Source organism: Melitaea cinxia, chromosome 20 (genome assembly GCF_905220565.1).
Source record: "Melitaea cinxia chromosome 20, ilMelCinx1.1, whole genome shotgun sequence".
Classification (NCBI taxonomy): Eukaryota; Metazoa; Arthropoda; class Insecta; order Lepidoptera; family Nymphalidae; genus Melitaea; species Melitaea cinxia.
In genome coordinates, this window is record NC_059413.1 from 14,167,154 (window position 1) to 14,183,833 (window position 16,680).

Below are 16,680 nucleotides of genomic sequence, written 5' to 3' on the forward strand. Positions count from 1 at the left end.
CATCATTTCAGCCGATCACAGTCCACTGCTGGACATAGGCCTCCATAGGTTCACGCCAAAAATGGCGTTAACTCCTGTGTTTTGCCCATAGTCACCATGCTGGGCAGGCAGATTGGTGATCGCGGGGCTAGCTTTGTCGCACCGAAGACGCTGCTGCCCGTCTTCGGCCTGTGTATTTCAAAGCCAGCAGTTGGATGGTTATCCCACCATTGGTCGGCTTTTCCAGTTACAAGGTGGTAGTGGAACTGTGTTATCCCTTAGTCGCCTCTTACGACATCCACGGGAAGAGAGAGGGTGGCTATATTCTTAATGCCGTAACCACACAGCAGTTTTCTCAAATTAATGCAGGTAAAACCGCGGGATAGTAACAATTATATTGAATAATACCAGCTGACACCTTAGCACAAATAAAGGCGTTTTCGGATGCAGGATTCAGATTCTACTCAATCAGCTTTCTCCTACTGGGGCCCGTTGAGTGTATAAGATTTATTTGACTTATTCATCTTACTATTAGAATTTTACTTTGTACCGTTTATATCCGCATTACCTTACTGATGAATAAAATAATTTCAACCTTCAAGTTTACGATCTTTGAAATAAAGTAGATAACGTTTTATTGGCGTTATCACTAAAATATATATTTTCAGGACTCCCTTATGACCTTCAGACGAAACGAGCTGACTGACCATTAAAAACTCCATAAAACGAACCAAGGAAACAGCCATAAAACGAATTGCTTAATCCCTAAATTAGTCATAAATGTTTATTTTGATATAACTTTATTTTTATTTATTGTTAGTTTTATTTAGATAAATTAATAGAGTCTTAAATGTTCCTTTTTTCTTTACCTTACCTTACTAAATATACCCTGCGCGCGTCTCTACGCTTTTTTTGGTCGTACTAACTCAGAAACATTTGCGGGCTCATGCACAACACTTTGCTGAAGATCATGACATGATCAAATGCATAGTTTACGATTCTACAAAGGACATACAAACTTTCTTTTATATATATAGATATATATATATACATATAGTTGATTTATTGTTATATATATATATATATATATATATAGAACAATCTCAATCAAAATATAAAGCAAAATTTTGTTCTATTTCACATATTTGTCTTTTGCGCTTAGTGTATAACTTTTGCTTCTAATAAAGACTAACGTTTCGTTTATAGCTTAGTATTTGTATGTATATTATTTTATATTGATTTATGATATGTCTCTTGCATGTACAACTACGCGCAGTTTATTATTGACTAGCTTTCGACCCGCAGCTTCGGCCGTGTAAGTAAAATTTTGGCAGCTCTATTTTTTCTGTCATAATATAGGTTTATATAACGCAACTAATGATAGCGCAGTATTCTACCAGTTAAAGTAATTTCTAGTTTATCCATAACAAACAAACAAACAAGAAATCAAATTTTTATCTTTACAGTATTCGAAAAGATATAGATAAAAAATATATGCTTTACAAAGTATTACGTGACTAACAACAAAAAAAAAAATGGTTTCATAGTTTATTTAAAGGTAAATTAGCTAAAAGCGTAGATATACGGTTACACGTTGACCGGAGCTTGACCCCGACAACCTTCGAAGTTAATTTTAAGTATTATGTTGTACAAGCACGAAAATGTTCAAACTTTATGAACTTCGTAAAAAATATAGTCTTACTAGCTGACCTCGCAACGTTGTTTTGCCATATATGTTATTAACACCCTTAATACTCCCCTTGATAACTTAGGGGTATGAAAAATAGATGTTGGCCTATTCTCAGACCTACCCGATATCCACACAAAATTCCATAAAAATCGGTTCAACCGTTTCGGAGGAGTATGTTAACTAACATTGTGACACGAGAATTTTATATATAAGATGTTCTTTATAAGTAAAAATAAATCTCTAATTGTGTTACTTAGCGCAAATGTCAATAATGGATCAATGCCGTTCTGTAGTACAAGCTTTGTAGAGGAAAAAAATAAAAATTTCAGATAACATTATAACAAATTCAATTTCACGCTTTTGAATACACAGGACAAAGTCCATTATATAATCAGAAAGTAAATTATATAACATTTTATGTAATATTAAATATGTATTTTATGTAATATTAAATATGTATTATATAATATTTTATGTTATAGTTATTGATATTTCGAAGAAAATATGAATAGAATAAATAAGTGGAAAATTACCAGCGTTTCAGTAGTTTATATGTTATCTGAGCATGTTACATCACGATTTATAAATCGTTATTGGCACCCACAGGACTTTTTTTTTATTTGTGCGGGGCCGCAAGATATATTATTATCAAAGTACTGTAACATTTTTAATGGTAATAATTTATTGACGTGACAACGTCTAATAAGTCGATGAACGCCGGCTGCATGCACGGAAAAGGATGACGTATTGTAGCGCTACGCTCATTGTCCCGTTACGCTCATTGTATGCTTGCACCGCATCTACCTCTCATCCACTCGATTGGCCTATGCGTCCGAGGATATGTTTTGTTATGAACGTCATAACACGTCAAATTCAGTCAATCACGTTAAACTATCGTCCGTCGTCGTAATTTTACTTGACACAACAAAAAAAATTGTTACCTATTCCTTTAGTTTCTTTTTCGATTTCGACACATATTTTTGCGGATTTTAGTTCAGAGCTTTAATTACTATTAGTATTACTAATTAATAAATAAATTGATATGGTTTAAAAACTTTAATTTAAAAAGTTTTATTTCAAAATGTTAAAAAATGTAATTACCATTGTTGCAATTAGTAACGAAAATTTTTGTACTGTTTGCAGATTGCTTTTTGTTTTCATTTGTTTGGGATTAATTTAAACCCTTTGTGATTGGATTATTTAAATAAAACGTGTTTTCCAATCAATCGTTTTATTTGTGAGCAAGTTTTGTACACCGCGAATGTTTAGTTTTATTAAACTATAACTTGGTCACAATATTTAAAAAAAAATTAACTATACTTAGTATATTCATGTTCTAAATTAAAATATTACGTCATAAGCCCTTAAAATAAGACTTACGTTATAAATAAATATTGTGTCCAAAATGTAAGGCATATATTTTAAAATTCATTATTTAAGATGATTTTTAATATTTATTTTTATAAATTAAAAAAGCGACCGATTTGAAAAGCGACCACTTGTGATAAATGCCTCAATAACATTAAATACGTAACTTATGAGTTACGTAAATTACTAATTAATATTTAAGCATTATCGTTCAAGAGGGATAGTGGTTAATACGTCAAGATTTTAAATTAAAATTAATGTCAAAAGTTGAAATAAATACCATGAAATTAATTTTCTCTCTGTTTTTGGCAAGTAAATAAATAATTATATTCTTACACTGTAATCGGATAGTCTCTGCCTCTTCGCGTCTCTGCTCAGAAGATCATACAGCAGAAGCAACCTTAAGTTAGAAGATGAAAGCTTCCCTTTAGTGGAGACCTCACTTGGCCCAGTACCCCTTAACCCCTCCCAAACATCAATGAGTCTATCATCATCAGGATCGTTAGCCATTCTTATCATATCTCTCACATTCTGTGATAAATATTGCAAGTTCTCCTCATTGATTTCATCATAGCCATCTGAACGACTGGAAACCTTAAGATCTGTATCATAAGGTAGAAGGTGATGAGATAGGTTTGGAAGAGGCTCCAGAAGAGGTTTGACTTCTTCATTGTGAGCTGCCAGAAGCGGTTCTTCTGTTCTCTTCTCTTGCGGTTCTATGATCGTGTATTGTGAATTGTTTTCAAGGGGTAGAAGGACGTATGATGGTGATTTTGGTATCACTCGGTCTGAAGGTTTGGGTGGTGATGGCGGTGCGTACAGTCCTGGTTTGTGGAATGGTGTGGTAACGTCTCTGAAAAAGTATTAAATTTTATTTGACGAGTGTCTTCTATAAAAAGGTAGTTATTTTTTTTTCATTTATCGTTTTGAATCGATATAAATAAAACTTGAAAATATTATTACAAAATAAGCAATATAGAAAAAAAAAACATAATTTGAGATTTACCAAATTTCCCTTACAAAAAAATGTTTATGATGCTCATGTAAAGTAAGAAGAAGACTAAACGGACGCAGAGATATTTATAGGAAAATATATAACTAAGAAAATGATCACCATGAAGCAACCAAGAAGACTTCAAAGGCATAGAAATATTGTAAGAAAGATTTATGTACACTATAGCAATACTGAAGAAGAATAATAATTCTATGTCACAACTCATGCTGGTGTTGCTTGCTTGTATACCAGAAGCGATCTTTGACAAACAGCCATGATCGTGAGAATAGAAAAAAGGCCGGCGGTTTACCCTTGTGGAAATCAAAATGAACCGAGAACTGTATGAGATAAAAAAGACTAATAGGCCAAGAAAATAGGAACCATCACCTCGGAACAATAAACTTAATAAATACCAAAGTTCTTGGTTAGGCGGCAAAGAAATTTTGTAACGTACAGTGGGCTTTGGGTGACTGACGGTTTTTTAGTCGTGGTTGGTGGTTTCTTAGTCGTAGTGGTTGCGGTACCAGGTGGTACATCGTCTTTGACCTCGAACGCCATCTGGTCCGTAAGATGGGCTATTACTTGCATCGCGACGGGCAGGTAGGAGTCAGAGAGTTGAACCTGCTGCTTGGCTGAATGGACCTGTAACATTCGAATAGACATTTTAAAAGATAGAGCAAGGAAAAGAAGATAGTTGAGGTAAAGTAGTATGACGACGCGTTGGTGCAGCGGTCATGGCACTGGCTATTGCGCTGGCGGTCGCGGGTTTGATTCTCGCTCACGACAGACATTTATGTCGGCCATATAGATTTTTGTCGTGGTCTGGGCGTTGTGCTTGTATATTGTATGTGTTTCCGGATCTGAGAGCCGTTGAGTGTGAAGCGTTTATTAAAATTAATAATGAAGTATGGAAATTCCTTAAAACTTTTGGAGTTGGGAAAAGATGTCAGAAAATCAATCAGAATAATATTTATTTAAATCAATTTAATGAATATTTCTGCTCTTCCATCACTATTAATCACTGACATCATCACTTCAGCCTATCGCAGTCCACTGCTGGACATAGGCCTCCCCAAGTTCGCGCCACACATCCCGGTCTTCCGCAATCCTCATCCAGCCTACACCGGCAATCTTACGTAGATCGTCGGTCCAACGGGCCGGAGGACGTCCCACACTGCGTTTGCCAAGACGCGGTCTCCACTCTAAGACCCGTCTACTCCAACGGCCATCGGTCCTGCGACACAGATGACCAGCCCACTGCCACTTCAACTTGCTAATTCTGTGGGCTATGTCGGTTACCTTCGTTCTCTCGCGGATAGTCTCATTTCTAATCCTGTCTTTGAGAGAGACCCCAAGCATAGCCCGTTCCATTGCACGTTGAGCGACTTTAAACTTGTGGACCAGTCCCTTGGTCAGTGTCCACGTCTCGGCTCCGTATGTTAACACAGGCAGGACGCATTGCTCGAAAACTTTTGTCTTCAAGCATTGCGGAATCTTCGAAGTGAAGACTCGACGGAGTCTGCCAAACGCCGCCCAGCCCAACCGAATCCTCCTATCGGCCTCCTTCTCGAAGTTGTTGCGGCCTAGTTGGATAGTATGGCCTAGGTAAATATAATCCTGAACAACTTCGAGAAGGGTACCATCGACCGATACCGGTATCGGTATGACTTGGTTGTTAAACATAACTTTCGTCTTATCCAAGTTCATACAGAGACCGACACATCGGGAGGACTCGTTTAGGCCGGCCAGCATTTGGCCTAACTCGTCCAGCGTCTCCGCAAAGATGACAATATCGTCGGCGAAACGAAGGTGATAGATGAATTCACCGTTGACGTTGATGCCCCGTTCCCCCCAATCCAAGGTCTTAAAAACATCCTCTAGCGCAGTGGTAAACAGTTTCGGTGATATTACATCCCCCTGTCTTACCCCTCGCCGGAGGGAAATAGGTCTTGTTCTTTGGTCATTGACATGAACGGTCATCGTCGCCGCGTCGTACATAGATTTTAGTACCTCGATATATCGCCAGTCGATATGACATCTCGGCAGAGAGTCCAGGACAGCCCAGGTCTCCACGGAGTCGAAGTCCACAAATGCCATACACAGCGGTTGATTATATTCTTCCGTCTTTTGGATAATCTGCCGAACAGTATGGATGTGGTCCACGGTGCTGTAGCCATTTCGAAACCCAGCCTGCTCTGGTGGTTGGAATTCGTCGAGTCTTCTGGCGAGACGATTCGTAACAACCCTCGAAAACAGCTTATAGACGTGGCTCAGAAGTGAGATCGGTCTGTAATTCTTTAACAGAGACTTATCGCCTTTCTTAAAGAACAGCACCACCACACTCCCGGACCACGCCTCCGGCGTGGTACCTCGGTGGATGACGGCGTTAAATAGTCTTGCCAAGGCTTTCAGGACAGGTCGCCCTGCGGCTTTAAGGAGTTCAGTGGTAACTCCGTCATCCCCCGGGGCCCTCCCGTTTTTAAGCTGCCCGAGCGCTGCACCAATCTCATCCTCTTCGAAGTCCGGGATACACTCCGAATAATGGCGCAACAATGGTGCCCGTGGATCTTCGGTGTCCCAAGTCACAGGCTTGCGTGCGCTCGACGAGTACAGCTGTCCATAAAAATTCTCAACCTCTTCTCGGACCTGAGGGCGAGAGCAGACGGTTCTGCCATCTGCTGTTTTAAGCTTCGCAAGAAGGCTTCTCCCCAATGGTCTTTGGAAAACTTTGGACCCCCTATTCTGCTCAATCAGAGTAGCGACCTCTCTCGTATTTGAGCAGCGGAGGTCTCGGCGAATAATTTTCCGTACCCTCTTGGAAAGAGCCCTCTGTTCTGGCGAAGCAGCCGGCAACTCGCGCCTCTGCCGCATCAGATCCAAGGCTTCGGGAGAAAGTTTGGACTGCTTCGTTGGCTTTGTTGGTGGAAAGTGCCTGCGACCCAGTGTACACACCGTCTTCACCACGTTGTCGGTTATCTCGTCCACGTCGCTAGTAGTTTCCAGCGAATCGAATCGGTTTTGGAGTTCCAACTGAAACTGCTCGGAGCCACATAGTATTTGGGGCAGCGTAGGTCGGAGAGTAGATTTCATCAAGCGGGTCCGCTCCTTTCGGAGACATATATTCAGAGTGCCCCGTACCAGCCGGTGGTCGCTGCCGGTGTTAAACCTGTTAACCACTGAGACATCTCTGAATATATGCCTTTTATCCGCTATGATGAAATCTATCGCGTTCCTCGTCACAGTATCGGGGCTTTGCCATGCCCACCTCCTTTGGGGCTTCTTCTGAAAAAATGAGTTCATCAAGAAGAGCCCCTCCGATTCGAGGAAGTTGACAAGCGTCTGCCCCCTGTGATTCCTGTGCCCCAATCCGTGTGGTCCGATGCTCGATCCGTCGCGGCCTTGTACTCCCACTTTAGCGTTGAAGTCTCCCATAACAACGCTGTAGAAGGTCGAAGTAGTGCCATGTATGGCCCTTGTAATATCTTCATACAAGGCTTCGACTTCATCGTCAGAGTGTGCCGAGGTCGGCGCATATACCTGTATCACTTTCAGGGAGTACCTGTCGGTGAGCTTAAGTACAAGGTACGCTACCCGGGTCGACACACTACTGACTTCCACAACGTTGTTAGTGAGAGTCTTGTGAACCAGAAAACCGACGCCACCTTGGGAAAGCCCATCACCTTCACGGAAGTAGAACAAGTGCCCGGAGTCCAGGATCATCGTGTCCTCTCCCTCTCTTCGGACTTCAGACAACCCCAGTATGCTCCACTTAATGTGACTAAGTTCTACCTCAAGTTCGGTGAGGTAATGGTCCAACCGTAGCGTGCGTCCATTATACGTAGCCAGGAATATTTTTCTATGGCAGCCTCCCGTACCCCGGTGATTCTTGGCACCCTCTACCCCACCGTTACCACGGCCGCTGCCGTAGCCGGGAATAGTGGGGCTGCCGGGAACTGAGGGCCTTATTTTTAAGTTCGAACTCATGGGGGTTTTTGCCCATAGTCACCACGCTGGGCAGGCGGGTTGGTGACCGCAGGGCTGACTTTGTCGCACCGAAAACGCTGCTGCCCGTCCTCGGTCTGTGCATTTAAAAAGCCAGCAGTTGGATGGCTATCCCGCCATCGGTCGGCCTTTTAAGTTCCAAGGTGGTAGTGGAACTGTGCTATCCCTTAGTCGCCTCTTACGACACCCACGGGAAGAGATGGGGTGGCTAAATTCTTTAGTGCCGTAACCACACAGCACATCACTATTAATGCTGCTATTAAATTAAACGCTAGAAATCAATTCCCTGCTTTACCCATTTCTAATGAGCTTTCATTCATTTTTAGTCAAATTCCTGATAGTGATTTTGTGAGAGGTCTTGTCAATTTCAGCCCGGATGCTGTTGATACTGATGTAATTAGTCGTAAAATGGCCATTCCTATCGTTCAACTCTAAATTCTTATAGTAAAATGTATATTCATTTTTCCATTTCCTCTAGGTCATTTACCACTACCAAAAGAAACCCAAGTTATTCTTGTTTTCTAATGTTTACGCGAATTTTACTCATTTAATGAAACAACTTTTTTCGGATTTTATCGCGGTTTATTATTATCTTTTGATTCCTGACGTTTCAGATACTTTACAGCAACCATGGTCACGGGAGGACTGAGGTGTCAGACGTCCCAACGGTAAAAAGTTATTCGAAACTACCCGACATACCGACGGGTCCCAAGAACAAAATCTTATGGAAAAATAAGATGAAATCTGTTTTATTATTGATTCGTATTAAGCATGCAAAAAGCTACATGGTAATATTTTTTTTTAATTTATTGGTCTTTTATTTTTCTAAATACTCAAGCGAACATCATCTTATCTACAATTTACTGCAGCGAACAAACATGTATTCACATATACGAGCTTGTTCTTTACACCCCGAAACCGTGCGTGCCGCGACCCATCGTCATTTACGTGTTTGTACTCGGCAAAGTCGAACATTTTAGCAAGACATCAAGAATTCCTCGAGAATTCGGTTTAATATCATAATTTCAGGTTTCGTGAGTAATAACTGACTGTAACAATGTCTGGGTGAATCTAGAAAGAGAGAATATTAAATTTAGCCCTTTTTTTGATAAAATTAGTGACGATCCAACTACTTGTAGCAACGAGGACGAAGAAATCTCTAAACAAGGTGAGTAATAGATATTTTTTTTTCATTAAGGTAATTAAAAAAATAGTTACTGATGTTACTTTATAAGTCTAGAAACTAATTTACCAAAATTATCTAAAATGCGCATCTTTTGGTCGTTTGTTAATTTACAATGTTGTTCTACAGAAATCTATAACCCATGTAATTGTTCCTTAATAATCAACATATTTCATTTACCTATATTTTATAGACACTAAAATACTTAATTGTGGTGTATTTAATTTTACCCCAGTAGTTTCACATAAGTTTTTGTTCGACAAAAATCATTTTAAAGTCATTCATCGCTTAAGCACATACGATCTTGTTGTATGAAGTTGTACCCAAAAAATGTTGCTGTATCTAGATAAACGATTTTGTTTGTCGTATAAGTTTTAACATGCGAGCATGTTCTACTCAAAAGTATGTAATTTAACCTCTTTTTAAGAAAAAACATATAACTACAATATAAATCAATAGTTTTTAAATATAATACCACACAAATTAAATACATTTTTATTTTCATTTTGTCAGAATCTGCCGGTCAACGTAACACCAACACGTCTCCTTTGCCGTCGATATGGCAGAAATTTGGCATGATGTTTTTGATTAAAAGGTTCACACAAATGTATTAGGCTATCAACACGAAGTTAACACCGATATTTTTCAGGCCAACTGCGAGCATCTGATTCACCACCTCCTCATTTAGTACAAACCTCACATACTGACGAAGTGCTTACACCATTAAATAAAGAAGTAACCTCTAGTTTCAATAACTCACCAGCTGTTTACATTGATGAATTTGAGAATTTGAAGATCCTGGAATTTCTGCGCCATATATATATATATGGTTTTAGCTACTCCAATGCCTTCCCCGGTGAATATACACATAAAATGTAATGACCCTTTTTGTCCCGATCATACTAGTTAGGCTGATTCAATTCGATTGCTAAACATTAGTGCCTCTAACTTAATACCAGAAATGACGCAAAAGCAAAGATCAAAGAAACGCTTGGTACATAAGCAAGACTGGTCTGACGTGAAAAGAAAAAGTTTGCTTGGAAAGAGCTATGTATCAAAGCGAGGTAAATTTGTTGGTGAAAAAATAATGGGAAAGGCCTGTAGTTGTAGGAATAAGTGTGGGGATAAAATAACAAAAGAAAAAAGACTTGACTGCTTCAATAAACAACCACGCGTCAATATCGCGAATTTGTAAATAAAAAATATAGAACAAGGAGCCAAAGAATTTCGTTTCTGGTCAGATAGTTTTGCTGGCCAAAGTCAGAATAGATTTGTCTTTTTTTCATATTTGTATGCAGCCAAAAAGCACAAGGCATCAATCACACATCGATTCCTTGAAAAGGGACATACACAGAACAAGAGAGAAAGTGTGCATGCCCTTATAGAGCGGTCCTCTTCTTCAAAAACGATTTACACTCTAGATGAATGGTGTTTACTTGTAAGATGGGCAAAAACAGAAGGAGAACCGTATGTAGTAAAATATATAAAATATATGACATATGATATATGACAGAACAAATTTTTCTTAATTTTAAGGTTCACGTAAATGACAAATTGTTGAACAAGAATTTTAGACAACAGAAAATATTGTGGACTAAGATTATGGAAGTTTTCGTTGATAAATCGGAACCGAATAAATTGTATTATAAGTGTGATTTAAACCAAGAAACTTATGAATACTTAATTGTTCGCAGCGATACAAGAAACTCAGCTAATATTTTACCTGTATTAGAGTATGCTCAAAGCTACATATAAAGATTTACTGAGCATGTGTGATTCTGGTGTCATAAATTCATGCAATGCAGTATTCTTTAAATCTTTACCATATTATAATTTTGATTGCAATGATGAAAGAAACGATATATATGACGATAAATCTTAACCATAATATTATTTTTGTAATAATGATAGAAAGTTTGAGACTGATTTATTTTAATTTGCTGTGATTAAAAAAACTAATATAAAATATAAAAACGAAGTAGAAAGTTTAGGACTTAACTAGTAATTGTAATTGAAACTATGATTTTAAATAAGTAATCTCCTGAATGGACCAAGAAATAAGAGTAATTGTTTATTCTTTGTTAAAGTTTATTTTTAACTGACTTCCAAAAAAGGAGGAGGTTCTCAATTCGACTGTATTTTTTTTTTATGTATGTTACATCAGAACTTTTGACAGGGTGGACCGATTTCGACAATTTTTTTTGATCGAAAGGTGGTGTGTGTCAATTGGTCCCATTTAAATTTATTTGAATTACCGATTTTTTTGTTGGAAAGGAGATATCCCTAGTTTTGGATTCCAGAGAAATCGAGGGAAACTCTCGAAAATTCGCATAACTTTTTACTGGGTGTACCGATTTTGATAATTTTTAATTTAATCAAAAGCTGATATTTATCATGTGATCACATTTAAATTTTATCGAGATCTGATAACTACTTTTTGAGTAATCTTTGATAACGCGTAGTTACTTGACAATTTTTTCGTCGATCTACGTTGTATTACTTGTCGATGTAATTGAAGTCGGTTTTTTTTCGTTTGTCTGTAAACAGAATTATCTTTTATATTTTATGATGATTTATCTCGTAATAATGAGAGAATTTTTAACACCTATGTGACGTTTGTTTTGTAACGAAGATCCCACTGTGCTACTTTTATATTATTAAAGCTTTGATTATAAAAAATAAATGTGTTTTCTTTAATATAAATGTGCACATACTATTATATTGTCGACTAAATTATCGGAGAAAAACATCATATGTTCACATAGGTTACTATTTTTTTATTCAATTTCCTAAAACAAAATCGTATATTTAGATAAGTGCTGGGTAGTTCCGAAGAACAAATCCCTATAATATTATAAGAATTAATTTAAGCCTAAAATAAAAGTTAAAGTCATTATAAACATGTAGAAATAAATAAAGTTCCTGATTAGCTTTTACAATGATTTTCCAAAAATCATCTTTATTTGCGTAAGTAGTAAATGATTGTATTTCAGTAGAACTTCTAAGCTACATACTGTAATTTGGTAATTTTGCAGATACGATTTTGTTCTTCGGGCCCGTCGATACATCAATATCTCATATAGTCCCATCTACGCAGAATGTGCTAATTGAGTCTTTAATCTGTGGTGAAGTATGCTTCGTTTTTGATTTAATTATATTAATAATGGGGTCCCAAGCAGGTGGTAATTGCCAGCCATCTTCTCTATTGAAATTTGGATGTTTTTTAATTTCAATAGCCTCACGGATCATCCTTGGTTGGAATCGGTGTTCTTTTGCGAGGATCTGTGGTTTATCGAATCTAATATAATGGCTAGCTGTGTCTAGACTGTGTTCAAGTCTACGTAGTCTTGCGTACTAAGTCCGCAATCTGTGAACACAGTCTAGACACCTCAGTCCTCCCGTGACCATGGTTGCTGTAAAGTATCCGAAACGTCGGGAATCAAAAGATAATAATAAACCGCGATAAAATCCGAAAAAAGTTGTACCAAGTTATTCTTTTATCTAAAAAACCTAATAGGTTCTCTGATCATCATCCTATTTCCATTCTATCTTTCCTCTTAAAAGTTTTAGAGCGTATTGAGTATTGCCAATTCAGTCTTTGTCTATCAGAATCTTTTTATTCCCCCTCAAATCCGGTTTCCGAGCAGGCCATAGTACCACTATTGCATTAATCAAAATTGTCCACAGTACTGGAAAGTACAGTAGTTCAGTACAGGCCATACAGTTCTGGAATTACATGACGCAGTGTAAAAAAATAGTACATTAGCAGCCAAGGGCTGTAAGGCATCAATTGCAGCCCGAGATATTTAGGCGCACGAGCGCAGTGAGGGCCCCTATAGTTCGAGGGTGCAATTGATGCTTACACCCGAGCTAACTATTCTGCTTTACATCTCGATTGTGAGGTAAGTAGAAAAAAACCGGCATTACAAGAATAAAACATTTTATTTATTGAAATTTATAGTGAAATGAGAACAACTTTCAAATTTTAAGGACAGGCGTTTTTTGGGTATGTTAATAGTTTGGGATTGTGATATTTGTTGGTCATGGACAAAATCTGACGGGATAAAGCTTTCTTCAGCAGAAGTTGATGGTTGCGGATTATTTTTTTTCAAGATCGAAATTGAGCTTCGCCGTTCGATATTTAAAATTGATGACTATTATACTCACACGAAGACAAGGCTGAATAGCAAAGCGACCTTTTTGGTCATTGGGCTGAATGCATGATGTCTATTGCAAGTATGATGGTTAGATGTAGGCGAACTTTTTGAAAGAAAGAAGTGTTTTTTTTAATTACTTACCGCCCTAGGGCTTTTCTAGCTACATTATTACCCTAGAGCGCTAATTAGTCACCAACAAGCCCCATTTGGAGGTAATAAGAACCTACTTACCGAACATGAGAGATGTAAATGAATATTAATTTTCTGATTCTACTGACTACATTTCTAGGTGCGGGTACTATGATAAGCCTTTGATCCACTATAAAATCCAAATATTTTATTGCCACAATTTTATATATCTCAGGACAGTTAGAGTTTTAGTTTTGCATGTCTTCGCATGTGTGTATTTTTATTATAATTATATCTAGCTATCCGGTTGTGTTTGATTATTTATTGAAAAACAAACATTACATTATGTTATATTATTTTTATTATTTATATATTTATATAATTAATAATATTACCCTATTTATTATAAGTATATCTGTGCCTGTGTGACCACTGGTCACAATAGTGATAGACACAGATGTCCTTCGCAATACGGTTGCCTGGTAGAGATCAGTTTTTAGCGATAAGGCTGCCAATCATACAAAGTTAAGACTTTTTTGTGTATCAAATATCTTGTATTTGTTCTTGGTGTACAATAAAGAATATAAGATTACGTTATATTTCATAAATATAATATAAATAATAATTATATATACAATTAATAATATAGGTTATATTTGCGTTACTATAATTATTATTTTTACTTAATCATTGTTTAGTCATTAAACACACGTTCTACTAAATACATACATGGAGGCAAGTATATGTAAAGATGGAAATGGGTAAAAGCACATAGATAGACTAGTACATAATCTAATCTAATGTATAAAATTCTCGTGTCGCGGTGTTTGTAGTTAAACTCCTCCGAAACGGCTTGACCGATTCTCATGAAATTTTGTGTGCATATTGGGTAGGTCTGAGAATCGAACAACATCTATTTTTCATCCCCCTAAACATTAAGGGTAGTCCACCCCTAATTTTTTTTAATTTTTAGATAAATTATTTATGTTTTATTTTATTATGATTTGGCGTTGAAAAATACATACAACCCTAAATTTTCACCCTTCTACCACCAACCCCTATTTTTAAATAACATTTAGCGACAAGACAACTTTTGCCGAGTCAGCTATTATACAATTATTTATTCATAACGAAGATAAATGGATTTTCAATAGGGATTAATATCTAAGACACCTAATTCAATTATAATGAGAATATTTAATTCTGAAATAGTCGTCAATGTAATTAGGATATTTCAATATAAATTTCTTACATCGGATTGTCCGTCTGTTTAAAGCATTTCTTATTCTTTGTATTTTGATATAGTAGGCTTAATAAAAATTTTATTTTAGTAACCGAAAACTAATCTATACTAATATTAAAAATCTTAAGAGTTTGTTTGTTTAAACGCACTAATCTCAGGAATTACTGCTACGAATTGAATAATTCTATTTGTTTTGGATAGTCCATTTACCGAGAAAGGCTAAATATAGATGTCCAATACAAAATTTTGATTTTTTCATTACTTTCCTCGTTACTTTTTATCCTAAATTGCGTAATAATTACGATAGAGTTTGGAAAGTGTACTCATGCCGGTACCATTGTTATGGACAGCGCAAAAGTGAAATCCTCATGAATATTTATTACAGAACTAATCAATTGTCGACCTCCTTGAAATAGGGGTTTCGTTTATATATTTTTTATCTTCGAATATTCTAATTATTACATAGAAAAAAATTGACAAATAAAATGTTTTAGATCATTGTAATCACAGAGAATATGGTCTAGTGATGCGCGTGCCGAGCTGACGTGGTCATGGGTTCGATGCCGGACACAGTGGATATTTATATTTGTATAAATGTTTATTTGAAGTTTTTATTAAAAAGAAATCAATAGATTAAGCGTATTATTTGTTGCTGGATTATATAACTGCGGAGTTTCATGCCGTTTCTTCAATGTAATAATAGGGAAATATATTGAATTAAAGACGTAAAAAAAGTCTTAAAACGAACTGTACCTTTTAGATAGTCACATTTCAAATACAACTATCAAAGATTTAAAATTGAAAACATTTATCTATGATTTGTATGTTACATTTAACTCACCAGTCCATTCTGTGTCACTTGCAGGAAGATTGTGAATAATAAGACTCGACGGAACATCGATGTATCCTGTAAAACAGAAATATTTATTAATTTATTAACTAGAGAGGCAAGGCAGGAAACTTCCTGCTCAAAATATGGAGCGGCCCGACTGCGACGGTATGTCTTGACCTTACAGAAGACACAGCTAAATAATACTGCTTTCAAGCAGTCTTGTGTTCCTGTGGTAAGTAAGGTGATCAGAGCTCCTGGGGGGAATGGAGGTAGGGCCGGAAACGCACTTGCAAAGCTCTAGAAGCACCGTAGCCCATAAACATCTATGGGCTACGGAAACCGCTTACCATCAGGTGAACCATACACTTGTTTGCCGACCTAGTTATACAAAAAAAAAAAAACACAAAAACTCAATGTTAGAGTAGAGATGGTGGGTTCGAACACTAGTTATGACAGGTTTTTTTAGGTCATACTTATACTCACCTTACCCGATCACACTTTCTGTAACGCTTTCGTCACGTATTCATCAGCTTACTCCCAATAAATATCCTTTTTTTCAATTTTAATATAGTATAATAACTTTAAAACATAAAATACCTCAAAACTCGACCAACGCTTATGAATAAAAAGAATCGTAAAAAGCTAAATAAATGCACTAAATATGTATGAAATTCACCTTTAATATATCTGTTTGGCTTATAGACATGTGAAAACCCACCACCTAAGCCAGGGGTGTCAAAGATACGGCCCGCTATCGCAATGTGTCACGGAAAGAAGAATCATGACTTCACTTGATTCTTCTAGGGAAGTTTTAAAATGCGTTATTTTAAATTTAAGTTTGTAGTGGACCTGCCTTTTGTTCCTTAAATTGTGCGTCCGGTTCACGCCTGAGTATGTGTGTATATATCTGTCTTTATATATTTATTATTTTCATGTATATTTATCAATAAAAATAGGTAAAAAAACTTTTTAAGTTAAACGGTTTTATGTTAAACATACATTGCAATGTTTAAGATAAATGTACTAAAAACCAAAAAATAATAAAATAGATACAGTCGTGGGAATTATAAACATATGCATAGACTAGACTAAAATAAAACCGT

General features: G+C 36.8%; 1 protein-coding gene across 1 annotated transcript in view; it reads right to left on the reverse strand.

Annotated features, from left to right (window-relative positions):
• The window catches only part of LOC123663244, a 31,938-nt gene that overhangs the window by 4,593 nt on the left and 10,665 nt on the right, over positions 1–16,680 (reverse strand). The window contains exons 2-4 of the mRNA XM_045597933.1: positions 15,587–15,652; positions 4,486–4,673; positions 3,374–3,890 (exon numbers count right to left, since the gene is read on the reverse strand). Coding sequence (XP_045453889.1) covers positions 3,374–3,890; positions 4,486–4,673; positions 15,587–15,652 — 771 coding nt within the window. The remainder of the gene's footprint in view (positions 1–3,373; positions 3,891–4,485; positions 4,674–15,586; positions 15,653–16,680) is intronic.